General features: G+C 44.2%; 1 protein-coding gene across 1 annotated transcript in view; it reads left to right on the top strand.

Moving 5' to 3' along the window:
* The window catches only part of kcnh2b (potassium voltage-gated channel, subfamily H (eag-related), member 2b), a 124,886-nt gene that overhangs the window by 69,583 nt on the left and 40,988 nt on the right, over positions 1-14,315 (top strand). The window contains exons 3-6 of the mRNA XM_076158386.1: positions 5,630-5,785; positions 6,161-6,371; positions 6,736-7,049; positions 7,338-7,543. Coding sequence (XP_076014501.1) covers positions 5,630-5,785; positions 6,161-6,371; positions 6,736-7,049; positions 7,338-7,543 — 887 coding nt within the window. The remainder of the gene's footprint in view (positions 1-5,629; positions 5,786-6,160; positions 6,372-6,735; positions 7,050-7,337; positions 7,544-14,315) is intronic.

A 14,315-nucleotide genomic window follows, 5' to 3' on the forward strand; every position in this document is an offset into this window, starting at 1 on the left:
ACGTCAACTTGCATGGGTATCAGGGTAGTGTAGGCTTTGTGTGTTGTTTTTCACTTCTAAGTGACGCCAAACTGTATTTGTGCGTGTGGGTGCGCCTGTGCTCCTACACTGACAGGTAATCTGTTAATAGCAGGCCGTGTGACGTGAGCAGTGTGGGCTACACGACACATCTGACTGACTTTGCTGTGTTGCCTGACACCGCAGCCTGACACCGTGTTATTGGCGGAGACATTTAGACAGGTCGGCCATTGATCTTTCACAGGTGGCTAATCATACTGTCACATACGGTACAACACATGAACCTAAAGGGACCGACACTCCTTCAGTGTCTGCTGTGGAGTCAGAGTGAATTATTTCCTGTCATACTCGTGCAGTATTGGGTAACCATCTTATCCTTGCGTACAAGACATATCCATACACTATGTTTCAGTCAGTGTGCTGTATCATATTCTAGCACACAGACTGTATATATTGAAAGGGTACAATTTTCTGTCTGTGTGTGTGTGTGTGTAGAGATGGGTACTACAGCCCCTTTGACCCAATCGTTACACCTCTGTGCTGAAGGGCAACAAGCACACTGACTAATGTGTGTTGATCGAGCCCGACACATACCATAAACCCTCACTGTGAGATCGATCCTCCTGCCTTCACTGTAACATTCTCCAATGTCTCCATCCTATCAATACAAGATGACCTAATGATGTCTGAGGTAAAATATGCCCTTGAGTTGAACAAGCATTTTTTGATTATTTTCGAATTCATGGGAAATGTTAGGGAGGGAACACGGACACGGACGGAATAGATTGATTGATTTAATCCTGCAGTTATTCTGTTGTGAGTCAGAATCGCAAACACTTTTTGCATTTTGTCCTATTTAGTTCTTCCAGAGACAAATAACAAAGTCACACTATAGTCATCGTCATTTAAAGCGGACTCAAGGACCCGAACCCGAACCCTTATACCTGTACCAGAGTTTGTGGTTGCTTGACAAGATAATACACACCTATTAACACAACAAGATGATTTTCCTTTGTTTTGTTGTGAAAAAAAACAAGCTAAACTAAACTTGTCGGGGAACCTTGCATCTGACTGAAAACTGGGGGTGTAACTGAAACTAAGCACAAGAGACACACACAAAACTAAACTTGGATGAAAACACACTCCACAATTAATTGCCCTGGCAAGAACCAGCGCGAAAATATTCTGATCTATAAAAGGGGGTGGTTTGGGAAAAAGTTTGGGAACCACTGCGTTAATGCATCACATGCAAATTGTACAAATCCAGTCATCCAACATTGTTCCTACCCAGTCAACAGTCCACAAAGCAACCAAAAGGCCCCGCTCTGCTCTCCACTACCTCATTCTTTTCCAGGGCAGTTGTCCTTTGGGACAGGTAGCCGATGTAATGGATCTCCCTGTCAGTCTGGAGGTTTGTCAACTTCCCAGCCACTTCGCTCCCATTAGCTCCAGGGTATCAATCACCTTGCCGTCGCCTTTACTTCTCATTTCCCACCAGTAGGGGGCGAGACAGGTCAGCTGATGTATAATACGGATAACTAGTGAATGAAAAGACACATACAAACATCCCCCACACACACACCCCCACACACACAAGTCACACATGAGAACAATCTATTATGTAGCTGCAGCCAGCGTAAACTCCCGGCTCATCCTGTTGGCTATTTGTCTCTATTACAGGTAAGGGAGGCTGATGAATGAACGTCTGGACTAGTTTGTCCTTCCTCACTCTGTAACAATCTGAAAAAGTGCATAGGTCAATCGCATAGCATCTGTGTGCTGTGTGTGCGTGCGTGTGTGCTTGTGCGTGTTTGTGTTAGGGGGGGGTGTAAATGTTGAGAGATGGTGCAATGTTACATTGCTTATCAGTGAACAGCAGTGAGCCACATTCAGAGGATGAGAAGGTTTTAGAGCAATATTAAAAATCTGACATTCACACACACACACACACACACACAAACACACACACTGGTTTCCCTCAGTTTGTTTGCTCCAGCTCCGTGTTGAGTCATATTGCTGCTGGTGGCTGGAGTTTTACCAGGACATCGCCATCAACGGATGGCAAGGAAAGAATAGCTTTGCCCTGCCACCTAGTGGTTTAGGAACAAGGGTACATTTGTGCAGTTAGGTTTTTTTGGTCCATAGACAAAATGCTTTGGTAATGATTGTCATGCAAAGCTCCTATGGACCAATCCTCTGACAATTGATACCATGTTCACCTTTTGTTAATAGAGGGAATTTGCCTAAAAGAATGTCAAACTCATAACCACGCAGGGCCGGTGTCATTTTGAACAAACTAACATAAATAAGGTAAACTCTGTGAATATTATTTGTCCATCAGCACAAGATGTACAGTAACACTTGTGCTAGTACTTGTAGCTTGTGCCTCTACACAGTGTATTCAGCTCTCAATGGGCTGATTTCTACACCAGTTATCAATGTAATAGAGCAGCTGCTGAGGTGAAAGCAGGGATTTAATGAAATCCCAATGGGACATTTCTTTTTAACTTGTTAATATGACTAATGAAAGTAGATTATTCATCATCACCCAGCAGACGTTAAGCCAAGGGAAGCCACAATAATATGATGCACATCCATCTTTATTCTTCACTAAATGAATTGAAAGATATTTTGCTTTGGCTTGATGAATTGCATCTTCGGCCACTTATAATTGTTGTCATATTAGCCTGACTGTTTTGGATTTAACAGCCGGCCCTTTTGCTCTAAATGTGTAAGAATAGAAGGAGCTTTGCCAGCTGGCTTGCAGCCAGGCCGTCTATAGTGATATTTAGTGCTGCCTCAGTGGATCCATGTTAATGAACGTCTGTAGTTTCTCTCTCTGACAGAGGGATTGAACAGAGAGTGTCTGTGAATGATTCTCCACATCTTCCATATCCCTTTTTCACCCTGTGTGCCTCATGCATTCTCCCTTTTTGCCTGCCGTCATGGTTTCTCATTAGCGTACCAGAGTTCTTATGGAAACAAAGATAGGGAATTACAACCGTTGCTGTTTGCTGACTTATGTAACCAACACGCCTCTCTGACAGCAGTGAGAAAACTACGTGATGGTGATACTTTGTGGTCTGACATCAGCTGTGATTCCTTCTTTAGACATTATGTTATGGATGTGATTTCATCCTCAGCGCTGGGGGGAAATGCTGTCCTCAGGCTGTTTGTGTGGGTGCTGGGCGTTCTGAGTCGGCCTGAGGGGGGAGACTGAGCGAGGTCAGGAGGGATGCGTGCTTTCATGTGGGACAGTACCTGTCTCTCCATAATCACTGCAGTGAAAGCAGCTGGGCGGTAATCAGTCATGCTGGTGATGGTGGAGGTTGATTTAAAGGGCTGTAGAGAGACTACCTGATTGTTGGCAGCTGAGGATGCTGGGGACTCCACTCCCACTCCTGATTTTTAAAATGGTGACCAAATATCATTGGGCTCAAACTCTGCAAGGAAATTAAAACAAAAAGAAGAGATTTCTTGGTTATTACAAAAAACTTAACAATCGCACAAGGGATGATTCATCGACTGCTCTCTGTGGTCTATTGCAATATGAAAATAACATTATACAATTCTTTGTTTCTCTCTCTTTAAGCGTACCAACTAATCCTTCCTCTTAAATGCAGAAGTGAGGATCTGACTGATTAAAGTCTTAATCTGATTTCCTGTAATCCACTTGTTCTATAGCAGAGATTATGAGCTACATAACTTCTAATCCTTTCAGGACGCATTGAGGATGTGAAAGAAGACAATCGGGTTTCTGCTTTCTCGAACCAGAAAATCCTTTTAGATTCTAAATGGTAGAGGTTAGATGTCATGTTGCAAAGACACCAAAATCTTCGGGCATTTGAAAACTGTACAAAATGATAACCGAGTTATAGATCATGAAAGAAATGAAGAAACCCTCTGGAGACTTTCAGCGACTCTGATACAGTAACCAGAGAGTAGAGGAGAACAAATGTTGCGTGGATGTTGTTTGTAGCCAAACCCTGAACGCACAAAATAAACCCACATGTCCTTAAACATGTACACAGTAATGTAGCCCCCTCAGAATTAAACATTGATAATTGTACAAGTAAAGTAGTGATTCTGTCTAATAACATATCATTCTTTATAAATGGGGTGGATTAAAAATCATGATGAATTGAAGTTGAATCCTCTTTTGTTTACATTTAATCCCATGCATTTATGTGTGTGTATTGTAGTGTAAGCTTGTGCATTCACGTCTGCATGTGTGTGTGTGACACATCTGTCATCCGTAAAAAAACAAAGATGATACAATCCTGTAATGGGGACGCAAACGGTGTCCGCGCTCTGAATTCATAGTTTTGTGAGTTTTGTGAAAATGCTTTTCTGCTTGAAGCAACATCTTAAATTTAAAAACAAAGATCTTAATGCAGATTACTCCATCCCAACTCCTTTACAATGACAACACTTGAATTATCCATTATTTAAATGAACTTAGTTACATACTCTGATGACATGTAGGTACCGTCTCACAAATCAACGGTTAAAACTTCAGTCCCAGCTGATGACGATAACAAACATGAATGAATGTGAAACTCAACATCAACCTACACGTGAGACACACTTTGAGCATACAACTCTCCATTCTTTACACACACTAACACACCTGCGCACACATACACAGTTGAGCCTGGCCAGATGGTGTAATCCTTCAGTTTTCCCTGTGTTTTATATTTTTTTCCTCCTCCTACGGTGTTGGGATTATGCCGTAGTCCAATCGGATTTTAGCCCACTCTCCACTGATGATGTGAGATGAATGATAGGCGGGTGTGTGAGTGGATCAGCCAGGCAGTAGATAAAGTGTACATCAGTTCATACACCATGCTGTGTTGGATGTAAGAGCTTCACACTGCAAAAACCGCTCTGCTGTCACTGTCTAGAGAAGAAAGGGGACGGAAAAAAGGTGAAAGGTATGATGGGAAAGATGATGCTATAGCAGGAGGGATCATAGCTGTCAGCCTGCAGTCTGGCTTTATACTCTTTTGTTTTGCAGGTTCCTTATATCTAAAGATCCATTTTAAGAAGAATTTATTTGGATTTGCAAACTGAATGAATCACATTGACGACTGTTAAGGGGTCGGGAGGACAGAAATAATGCTGTTCTAAATGATGAGAGTGTAGATTGTGTAGATCTAGATTGTGTAGATTGAATAGATTTGTGATATTTGATTTATTTTATTTTATTTTCAAATAGCACCTAATACTACCTGTAGTTGCTGATTGAATATATAACATCTTTATTTGCATATTATAGATATATATCCCTATGTATGTAGTAGGTTTGTTGGGTTACTATATTGTAAATAAAGTAATATTGTGTTGCAGTTGTTGAGTAAGAGGAAGATGAGTAAAGTTCATGGGTCTAAAGTTTTGGGCTCTTAGCTGTTTTAGTACTCGAGGCAGATTAAGTGAATGTGCTTGGCTTCTCTCGCTCTCTCTCTCTCTCTCTCTCTCTCTCCCTCTCTCTCTCTCTCCCCCTCTCTCTCTCTCTCTCTCTCTCTCTCTCTCTCTCTCTCTCTCGATAGAAGCTCATTTCAAGTGTGTGTGTGTTCTTACCATTGATCTCACCGAGTTTCTCTCTCTCCAGGTCAGTGCTTCGTGTGTATGGTGGATGTGGTGCCAGTGAAGAACGAAGATGGCATGGTGATCATGTTCATCCTCAACTTTGAGGTCATGACAGACGAGAGACTAGGAGACCACAAAGAAGAGCTCAACCACCGCCTGCCCACCTGGCTTGTCACTGGTACCTGCACACTAACACACAAACTGCACACTAACCTCACCTGGTGTTGTTTTGGTATTTGCTGATGTGAGATAATGAGCTGGTAGACATAATAATAAAAAGTACACACACCTGGGTTTATATACACAATGCATGAGCAGGACATTTACACACAAAGGGGAAGACAAACTACACACACACCACAAACTACTAAATAATTCAACACAACACAATCCACAAGTCAGCTTTTATAAATATGAAGAATTTAACCAAATAATACAGCAGAAAGAAGGAAGCTAGTTCTATTACAAATCCCAATAAATGCTTAAAAATGAAATTGCGTGTACGTTAACTGACCTGCCTCTTCTATATTTCATTCCCCATCTTCTCCACTAGGGCGTCCGCGTGGCTTTAAGTTACGTCTCCCCCTGCTGCGCTCCCTCTCCAACAGCAAAGTGTCTCTGGACGACGCCGAGGCGGGTCACATCCCAACTGCCACGCCCCTGCCGCTGCACCGGGAACACCACCACAGTCGCGAGTCCCTGGGGGAACTGCTGCCTCTGCCCGCCATAGCACCCGACCACAAAGAGCAGATCTGTGGGAGCAGGTAGGCCCGAGTATTACTTTTGATAGAGATGCAGAAACTAGTTACCAGTTTTTAAAATGCATCTCCAAGGGGAATCCTCTCTTTCAGCTGAGAGATCAAAGTTCAGTGCCACCTTTTCTTGGAAGCAGGAGGAATTCAGGGGGCTAATTATAAAGCCGAGGTCTAATTTGTAATCCATTGCAATCAAGTGCTGCTAATACGGATCGACTGCAGCACAGCTTAAGACAGAAGTACTGCTGAATCTCATTTCAGGGATGGCACACGACCAAGAGCTTGCCCTTTCATACTGTGTTGAAATAGTTGTGTATTCATTGTTGTTAAGAAAGTTTTAGAATGCTGTCAACTATTCTTTTCTGTTCCTTAGGTTGGCTCTACAGGGGTGGCCAGAAGATCGCCAGGAGGACAATCGCACCTTACTGAGCTCTAAGCCTCCTGCGCCGCATCCTCATCCTCCGCCATTAGCAGGGCCCCTCACCCAATCTTCCCCCTGCGTAGCACCGCACCGCCTCAGTCTCAATCCGGACGCCTCAGGCTCCAACTGCACCCTGTCTAACAGCCGCTCACGGGAGAGCTTTCACAGCATGCGTCGGGCTTCTTCCGTGGACGAGATCGAGGCCATGAGGCCCGACTGGGACAGAAAGAACCGGAGAGCGAGCGTCCGGCCAGGTAAGGGAGCAGGCAGCAGGATAGAGAAAAGGATGGGAGATGAAAGATAAACGGACACATATTTTGCTCTATATTAGCAAGTACAGATTTGGTTACACGTTGTCCTGGTTGTTACCGCCCAGAATGACCCATATCTGTGCACAAGGGCGAGAAAATATGGGTCTTTTAAACTTTATCCACCTTTGTTCATATCCAGCATCCAGGTTTGTTAGCTCAACAATCTAGCGGTACACAAAGGATGTGTTAAGTTTAATGCATTCTTACTGAAACGCTTCCTTGTGTGTGATTTTGCAGGTGCAGTGAACAGTAAGTCCAACATACTGAACTCCACCTCGGACTCGGACCTCATGCGTTACCGCACCATCTCCAAGATCCCGCAGATCACCCTCAACTTTGTGGACTTCAAACCCGATCCGCTCATCGCCCTGCCCGCCGGAGAGATGGACATCATAGCTCCCTGCAAACTCATCGACCGGACGCACCACGTGACAGAGAAAGTCACACAGGTAAGCCTGGCATTCACGTGTGAAGTGTGTGGGGTTTCCTGCCTCTGTTTGTGTCTTGGGGCTGGTGATACTTCTCTTCTCTGCACTTGATTCGTTGCATTCCCTGTTTGGTGCTGAAACTAAACCCATAAAGCACTTGAATGCGTCATAATCAATGTAAGTGCGTGAACTGCCTGTCTATGCCAGTTTATGATAGGCGTGTTCCATCGTTGTGTGTGTACGTACGAGCTGTCAGCCAGACACACACCGTGTAATTCACTTAGCTCCTACCAGCTGCTTCTGTTCGCTGTAATCTGACATGATTCCTGTTGGGATAATGGCCGTAGCATCAGCTCAACTGAGTGAGAATGAGATTGATTGGTCTTCGGCTGATAATAGAGAGTGACACAATTGCATTAGTATGATGTGTAATGAGCTTGTGGGGCTGTGAAGCTTGCCACTGTGTTTGGTCACAAGCTTGTGCTCTCCTCCCTCCCCATTACCTTCCTAATTCAAATCATCAGAATCCTTCCCACTTTCCCTTGCAGAGTACAAGCTTGTCCTTTAGCATCTTGCAATCTCACATCAACCTCTGTCATTATTATACCTATCTAGATCTACAGGCTTTGTTGTAGTTGTTGTTTGGAGTCAGATAGCTGCTATCAGTGCATATTATCCTCTGTTCAGACGTCGTCTCTCTGATCTTTAAGAATTCCTTGTCCAGGGGTTGATCTGACTAGTCACTCGCTTTCCCCTGCCACCCAAATCCCAATGGGTCCGATCCCTATGTCTCGCCTTGTTGGTAGTGGGTCTACATTGTAGCAGGTGGGACCAATGTGTTGCTCCCTCAGGAAGAGTTGCAGGATGTGGCTAGAGAGAAGGAGGAAGATCTTTGTTTTAAACTTTAGATGTTGCTTCACGAAAAAGCATTTTCATTTTCATCCAGTTGGTATCCCTGTACTGTGGAAAGAGTAGTTTTCTTTTGGTTTTAACCTTGGACTTTCTTGGAATTGCTTTGTTTTGGGGGAGTTACCTGACCAGAATTACACAAAGAACTGCTTTGTCCAGCATGGATGGATATGAAGACATTCTGATGCAGCGGATGTGCTCTAAAGTTATTATGTCGTTAAACAAACACGATTTAAATAATAATTTCAAGCCTGTTAAAACCCCCCAACCTAAAGCTCAGCTTTCTCACCTCACTGAGTCTATGGCGCAAGATAAATAAATGGAGCCAACAGATAAAAAAAAGAGTGGATGAGATGAATTTAATCTCTCTGTTTCAGGCCTGCAGCCTACATGGATTAATGATATGCATGATCTCTTTTTTCATATTGTGTGTTTCAAACAATATGACCTCTTTGGTTCTCTCAGAGTGGGAACATCAACAGATATAATGCAAAAGTGATGACGCAACACAACATCAACTTAATACAGCCACTGCACATGAGCTGCAGTTGGCAAGGGCAAAATAGTTTTTGTACCTTCTGTGTGAGTGTGTGATATATGTGTACATTAACCCATGGTGCATTTGGGCATTTCAGTATGGTGCAGGTAGAGGATTAATTGTATTTAATCATTTTGTGTTCTGAAAGATGATCATCAGAACATCACATCCACACATACTTTATGTGAAGAGTTTTGCTTTCAAACACACTTGCACTTGCTCCACTTTAAACAACAAAATGAGATGAAAGGGAGCATCTGTATTATTTACCAAAGCACAAAGATGTCAGCAGCACATAGGTTAGTATTGTGGCAGGTGACGGCAAACCCTCAGTAGAGCAGAGAAGAAGATGCTAAACAAGGTTTAATAATTTAACTCTTCCATAAAAGCATGTGCAAGTGCTTCTGTACAACAAACCCATCTCCGCTCATGTTTGAATAATGCTGTTCCTTAATGTAAATGTCTCTTTGAGCACCAACCACCCCTGTGGCTTTCTAAATACAGACACAAACAAAACTATATTGTTTCAGCCAAATGTGTCACCACTAAATGTTTCCAATAGGTGTTTTGTGCTTTCATATCATTTATTGTTGAAGTTCTAGTAGTTTCAGCAGCCTGCAAAGCAAACCCCCACCTCTGTTTACGGCTCTTCCTTTCTGTATCTTCCTCCACTCAAGGCTTTACACGCATTTCACCACCAGGGGGCAGTGACTGTCTTGGCTTTGGGCTGAGGGAATTTCCAAACGACAGCAACTATGCCATCGTTTCTTTATTTTCTGGGTACAACACAACACATCAACATTCCAATCAGCATCAGCACATTAACTTTAGGAATTTTAACTGAAAAGAATGAAGCTAGATGTATTGATAGACCAATATTTACAAAAGCCAGTCAGCGTTAAACATTCCAGAACAGAATGATAATGGAATTCAACAACTGGAACAACAGCAGGGTGAAAATAATGCTGTAAAAATTCTGCAATCGTAGAATAATGAAACACTGGAGGGATCGTTAATAGAACACAAACAGTCATTGAGGTCATCTTCTCAGCATGCCACTGCATATTCATATCTGTTGAGGCAAATAGGCAAACTGCTCTGGTTTCAGCCTTGTTATTCCAGGAACTAGAATTCCGTCATAGCCCAAAGTCTGATACACATTTCCACATAGCCACCCATCATGCTTGAGCTCTCTAAATAGTGTATGATGTGAATGATTCAAACGCAGGTATTTTTAGCAGTGCCACATCTTTTTCTGGGAACGTGCCAAGGGGCTCTTCCGTATGTGACAGTGTTGTTTTGGTGTGAGACGCACCTCTGGCAAGGTCCCAGAGCTTGGCGGTGTGTCCATTAAAAAGGACTGGAATTAGCAGGAATGAGAGGTTTTATGGTCTCGTAAATTCTTCATCATAGGATACAGCGTACCTGGAGGAGAGTAACCTCATCCAACCTTGGGTCTTTCATTCCACGGTGCAGCATAATGTGGCCCATAACCCACCTAGGGTACCTCATTTTGCTAAACTGGATCTATCATACAAAAAAAACATAATCCACAGTTAATATGAGCATTTCCTCTTTACATCGTCTACCCTAATAGTCTAAATTTGCTTTCAAAGTGACTTCCTTATCCCCTCGTCGTTTGTGTTGCGTATCACCCCTTTGTGAAGCAATTTTTGGTGAGACAAGATAATATTTTGGTGAGAAATGCACATATGCTGGAGTCCCAGTGGCCCCTTCTGTTAAATGGGCTGGAATGGAGTATGGAGATGGCGAGCAATGTGACGCACTCAACCTGCAGGACTGTAATTTAGCTGCCTGCTCAGCGGCTCTGCCTCGATTCCTCAAATTAATTGAGTGCTTCTTCCATGCGAGTTCAACGACCCACGAAGACGGAAAGCACGCTGTCGGTGTCTTGAAGCAACCGGGGTGTCTGCTAAAAGCCAAAGCAGTCCTGATCCCACTTTAGAAAGAATTTGCCTTAACAGGATACGTTAAGTAATTTATTGTATCATAGAGATTTCTATACCAATGATCTAATGAATCCAGCCAATCCTGTTCAGATCTATTTAAGAGATATGTTTTGTGACTCCAGAAAGATCTCTTTTTGCCAATATGGCTGAAAATAGCTCTCGTGATGATAAAGGTTGCTGAGCCCTGACCTTTACTCTCTACCTCTCTCACTATCCCCCTATTTGTTTTCCCATCCTCTCATCATGTCTCACCTCTATGGTTTCATTTCTCTCCTGCGTCTCACTCCTCTTTTCTGTATCCTGTATCTTCTCCCTTTTCCTGTTACGACTTGTCTCCCTTATCTCACCTTTCTGTGCGTCATCTGTGTTCTCTCCTTTTCCCCCATCAGCTCCTCATCATCTTCACATTGTTTGTATCTTTCTGCTCCTCTTGACTCCCAGTTTCCTGTCTCGCTGCCTTCTCTCTCTTGCTTTCCCTCCTTTCTCCTTCCTCTTTGCCTGTCTCTATATATGACCCATTTCCTTGGCCCTGGCCCCCATTAATCACAGTGTTGTGGGCCTAGCCTGCCCTCCCCGCCTCCCTGCCTGGCTGCCCTTCATCATCATAGCCAGGTAATTGAATCAGAAAAGGGCTCAAGGTCCCGACAATCAGCAGCCATTGATTGGTCTGTCACTCAGCCTGCTTACGTAAGACCCGGCTGTGACGCATGCAGGCGTATGGTTAGTTATGGTGGATATACAGTCTGGCTTTAAATGGAGATTGAGCAATGCTGCAGCATAATGGGAGAATGCATCACAGGATAATGACCGCACAAAATGGCCACCTGATGTTAGTTAGGTAGTTAGTGAGTTAGTTATGGCTGTTTTTAAAGCTATTGATTTATTGCGTCATGACCCCTCAACACTACAAACTCTGCTCTCAGTCACTGATGTTGTTGCTTCTCAGCTTGCTGTGGCCTTGGCTCTGGTTTTTGAGACATAAAGGCACTTGTGGGACATCGTCCAGAGAGAGAAAGCAAGACAGGTCGATTCATGATGTCTTGTAGTCCATGTGCAGAAGTATGAACACCAGGAGAACTTTCTTGTTTAATCAGTGGATAATAAAACACACAACTATAACAGATAAATGATAGAATCCCCACACTGACACAACAAACATTTGTGCGCTCTCTCTCTCCCGCTCTCTCAAACACACACACACGCGCATGCACGCACGCAGGCACACACACACACACACACACACACACTACTCACCATTACCTCTGGAGACGTAGCAAACCTGTCTAGGGATTATCATCGTTCTGGCTCCTAGATGCTCACCTGGGAATGGAAGCGGAGGCTGCCATTTAAACCCAGTCATTATCCATGACCCTGGTCCACACTGTGGGCCCCTGCGGAACAACGAGCAGTGCTGCAAGCAGACACCACGCACTTTCAACTCCACAGCACCTGGATATGCAGCTTTTTCTGTAATACACCCAGGACACCCAACATCCATTTATACAGACAATGCTGCGGCCACACACACACACATGTATAATGTATGTGCACGTAAGAAACCACAGATGAACATACACTCGTACAGTTTAGTAGGTAATACCATATTAAATCAACTTCATTTCTATGGGCTTATATCACATATAATGTCTCAAAGGGCTTTACAGGCTCACAACATCAGGACATTTCTGTGTCTCTGTGTCTCTGTCCCTGTGCCTCTGTGTCTCTGTGTCTGTCTGTGTCTCTGTTGCTCTGTGTCCCTGTCCCTGTTTCTCTGCGTCTGTCTGTGTCTCTCTGCCACTGTGTCTCTGTGTCTCTGTGTCTCTGTCCCTGTCCCTGTGCCTCTCTGCCTCTGTGCCTGTGTCTCTGTGCCTCTGTGTCTCTGTGTCTCTGTCCCTGTGCCTCTGTGCCTCTGTGTCTCTGCGTCTGTCTGTGTCTCTCTGCCACTGTGTCTCTGTGTCTCTGTGTCCCTGTCCCTGTGTCCCTGTGTCTCTGTTTCTCTGTGTCCCTGTCCCTGTGTCTCTGTGTCTCTGTGTCTCTGTGTCTCTGTGTCTCTGTGTCTCTGTGCCTCTGTCTCTGTGTCTGTGTCTCACTGTGTCTCTGTGTCTGTGTCTCACTGTGTCTGTGTGTCTCTGTGTCTGTGCCTCTGTGTCTGTGTGTCTCTGTGTCTGTGCCTCTGTGTCTGTGTGTCTCTGTGTCTCTGTGTCTCTGTGCCTCTGTCTCTGTGTCTGTGTCTCACTGTGTCTCTGTGTCTGTGTCTCACTGTGTCTGTGTGTCTCTGTGTCTGTGCCTCTGTGTCTGTGTGTCTCTGTGTCTGTGCCTCTGTGTCTGTGTGTCTCTGTGTCTGTGCCTCTGTGTCTGTGTGTCTCTGTGTCTGTGCCTCTGTGTCTGTGTGTCTCTGTGTCTGTGCCTCTGTGTCTCTGTGCCTCTGTGTCACTCTGCCTCTGTGTCTCTGTGTCTCGGTGTCTCTGTGCCTCTGTGTCACTCTGCCTCTGTGTCTGTGTCTTGTTACTCCCCACACAATTATAACAGGGGATATAAATGAATGCAGCACAGTTTCTCTTCTCTCCACGGAGCTCAGTCACTACAGTCAAAGTCCTCCAGTTAAAACAAAGAGCTTGAGAGAGAAACTCTGGCCTCATGTAAACTTCAGACCCCGAGCACATGTGGCCAGATGCTGTGTGAAGCTGCTGTGCCTGTCACAGTTGAATAGTTACTGCAGCCCTACATGAAGCAATGCAGCGTAATGGATCAGCAGATTTGGTATTTTGATGATGTCCAAGTACAATAACTGGATCTGTATCACCTCAGCACATGTGTACAAGCAGTGAGCATCAGTTCATCCCATTCAAATCTACATTCAGACTGGAACTGATGTTAATGTGTGTGTGATTTATGAATAGCTCACACCACATGTAAATGAGGAACTACTATGAAGGAGTGGACAGTTCCAGATGTGTATTCCCCCTCACTAGCACATTACATTTGGCACCTTGTTTCATCAGTTAGCCTCAAAGCCATTATGACAACGTCCTGTATATGATGATATAGTGATGACAAACAACGATTGTTCATTTGTTGGGGGGCAGGTGTGTGTGTGTGTGTGTGTGTGTGTGTGTGTGTGTGTGTGTGTGTGTGTGTGTGTGTGTGTGTGTGTGTGTGTGTGTGTGTGTGTGTGTGGCTGGACCATCTGTATGTGCAGCTTGCAGGGAGGTACTGGTGCACTCAAGGTTCATCACACACACACACACACACACACACACACACACACACAATACTACCTTAACTGTTTTAATGAATATACACCGCAGGTATTCATTTCGTTAAACAGTTGAGTTATATACACATACATGTACACACACACTCATGCCATGCGTTC

The sequence above is a fragment of the Genypterus blacodes genome, unplaced genomic scaffold, assembly GCF_046128005.1.
Source record: "Genypterus blacodes isolate CSIRO-AG114 ecotype Tasmania unplaced genomic scaffold, CSIRO-AGI_Gbla_v1 ptg000076l_1, whole genome shotgun sequence".
NCBI classification, from domain to species: domain Eukaryota; kingdom Metazoa; phylum Chordata; class Actinopteri; order Ophidiiformes; family Ophidiidae; genus Genypterus; species Genypterus blacodes.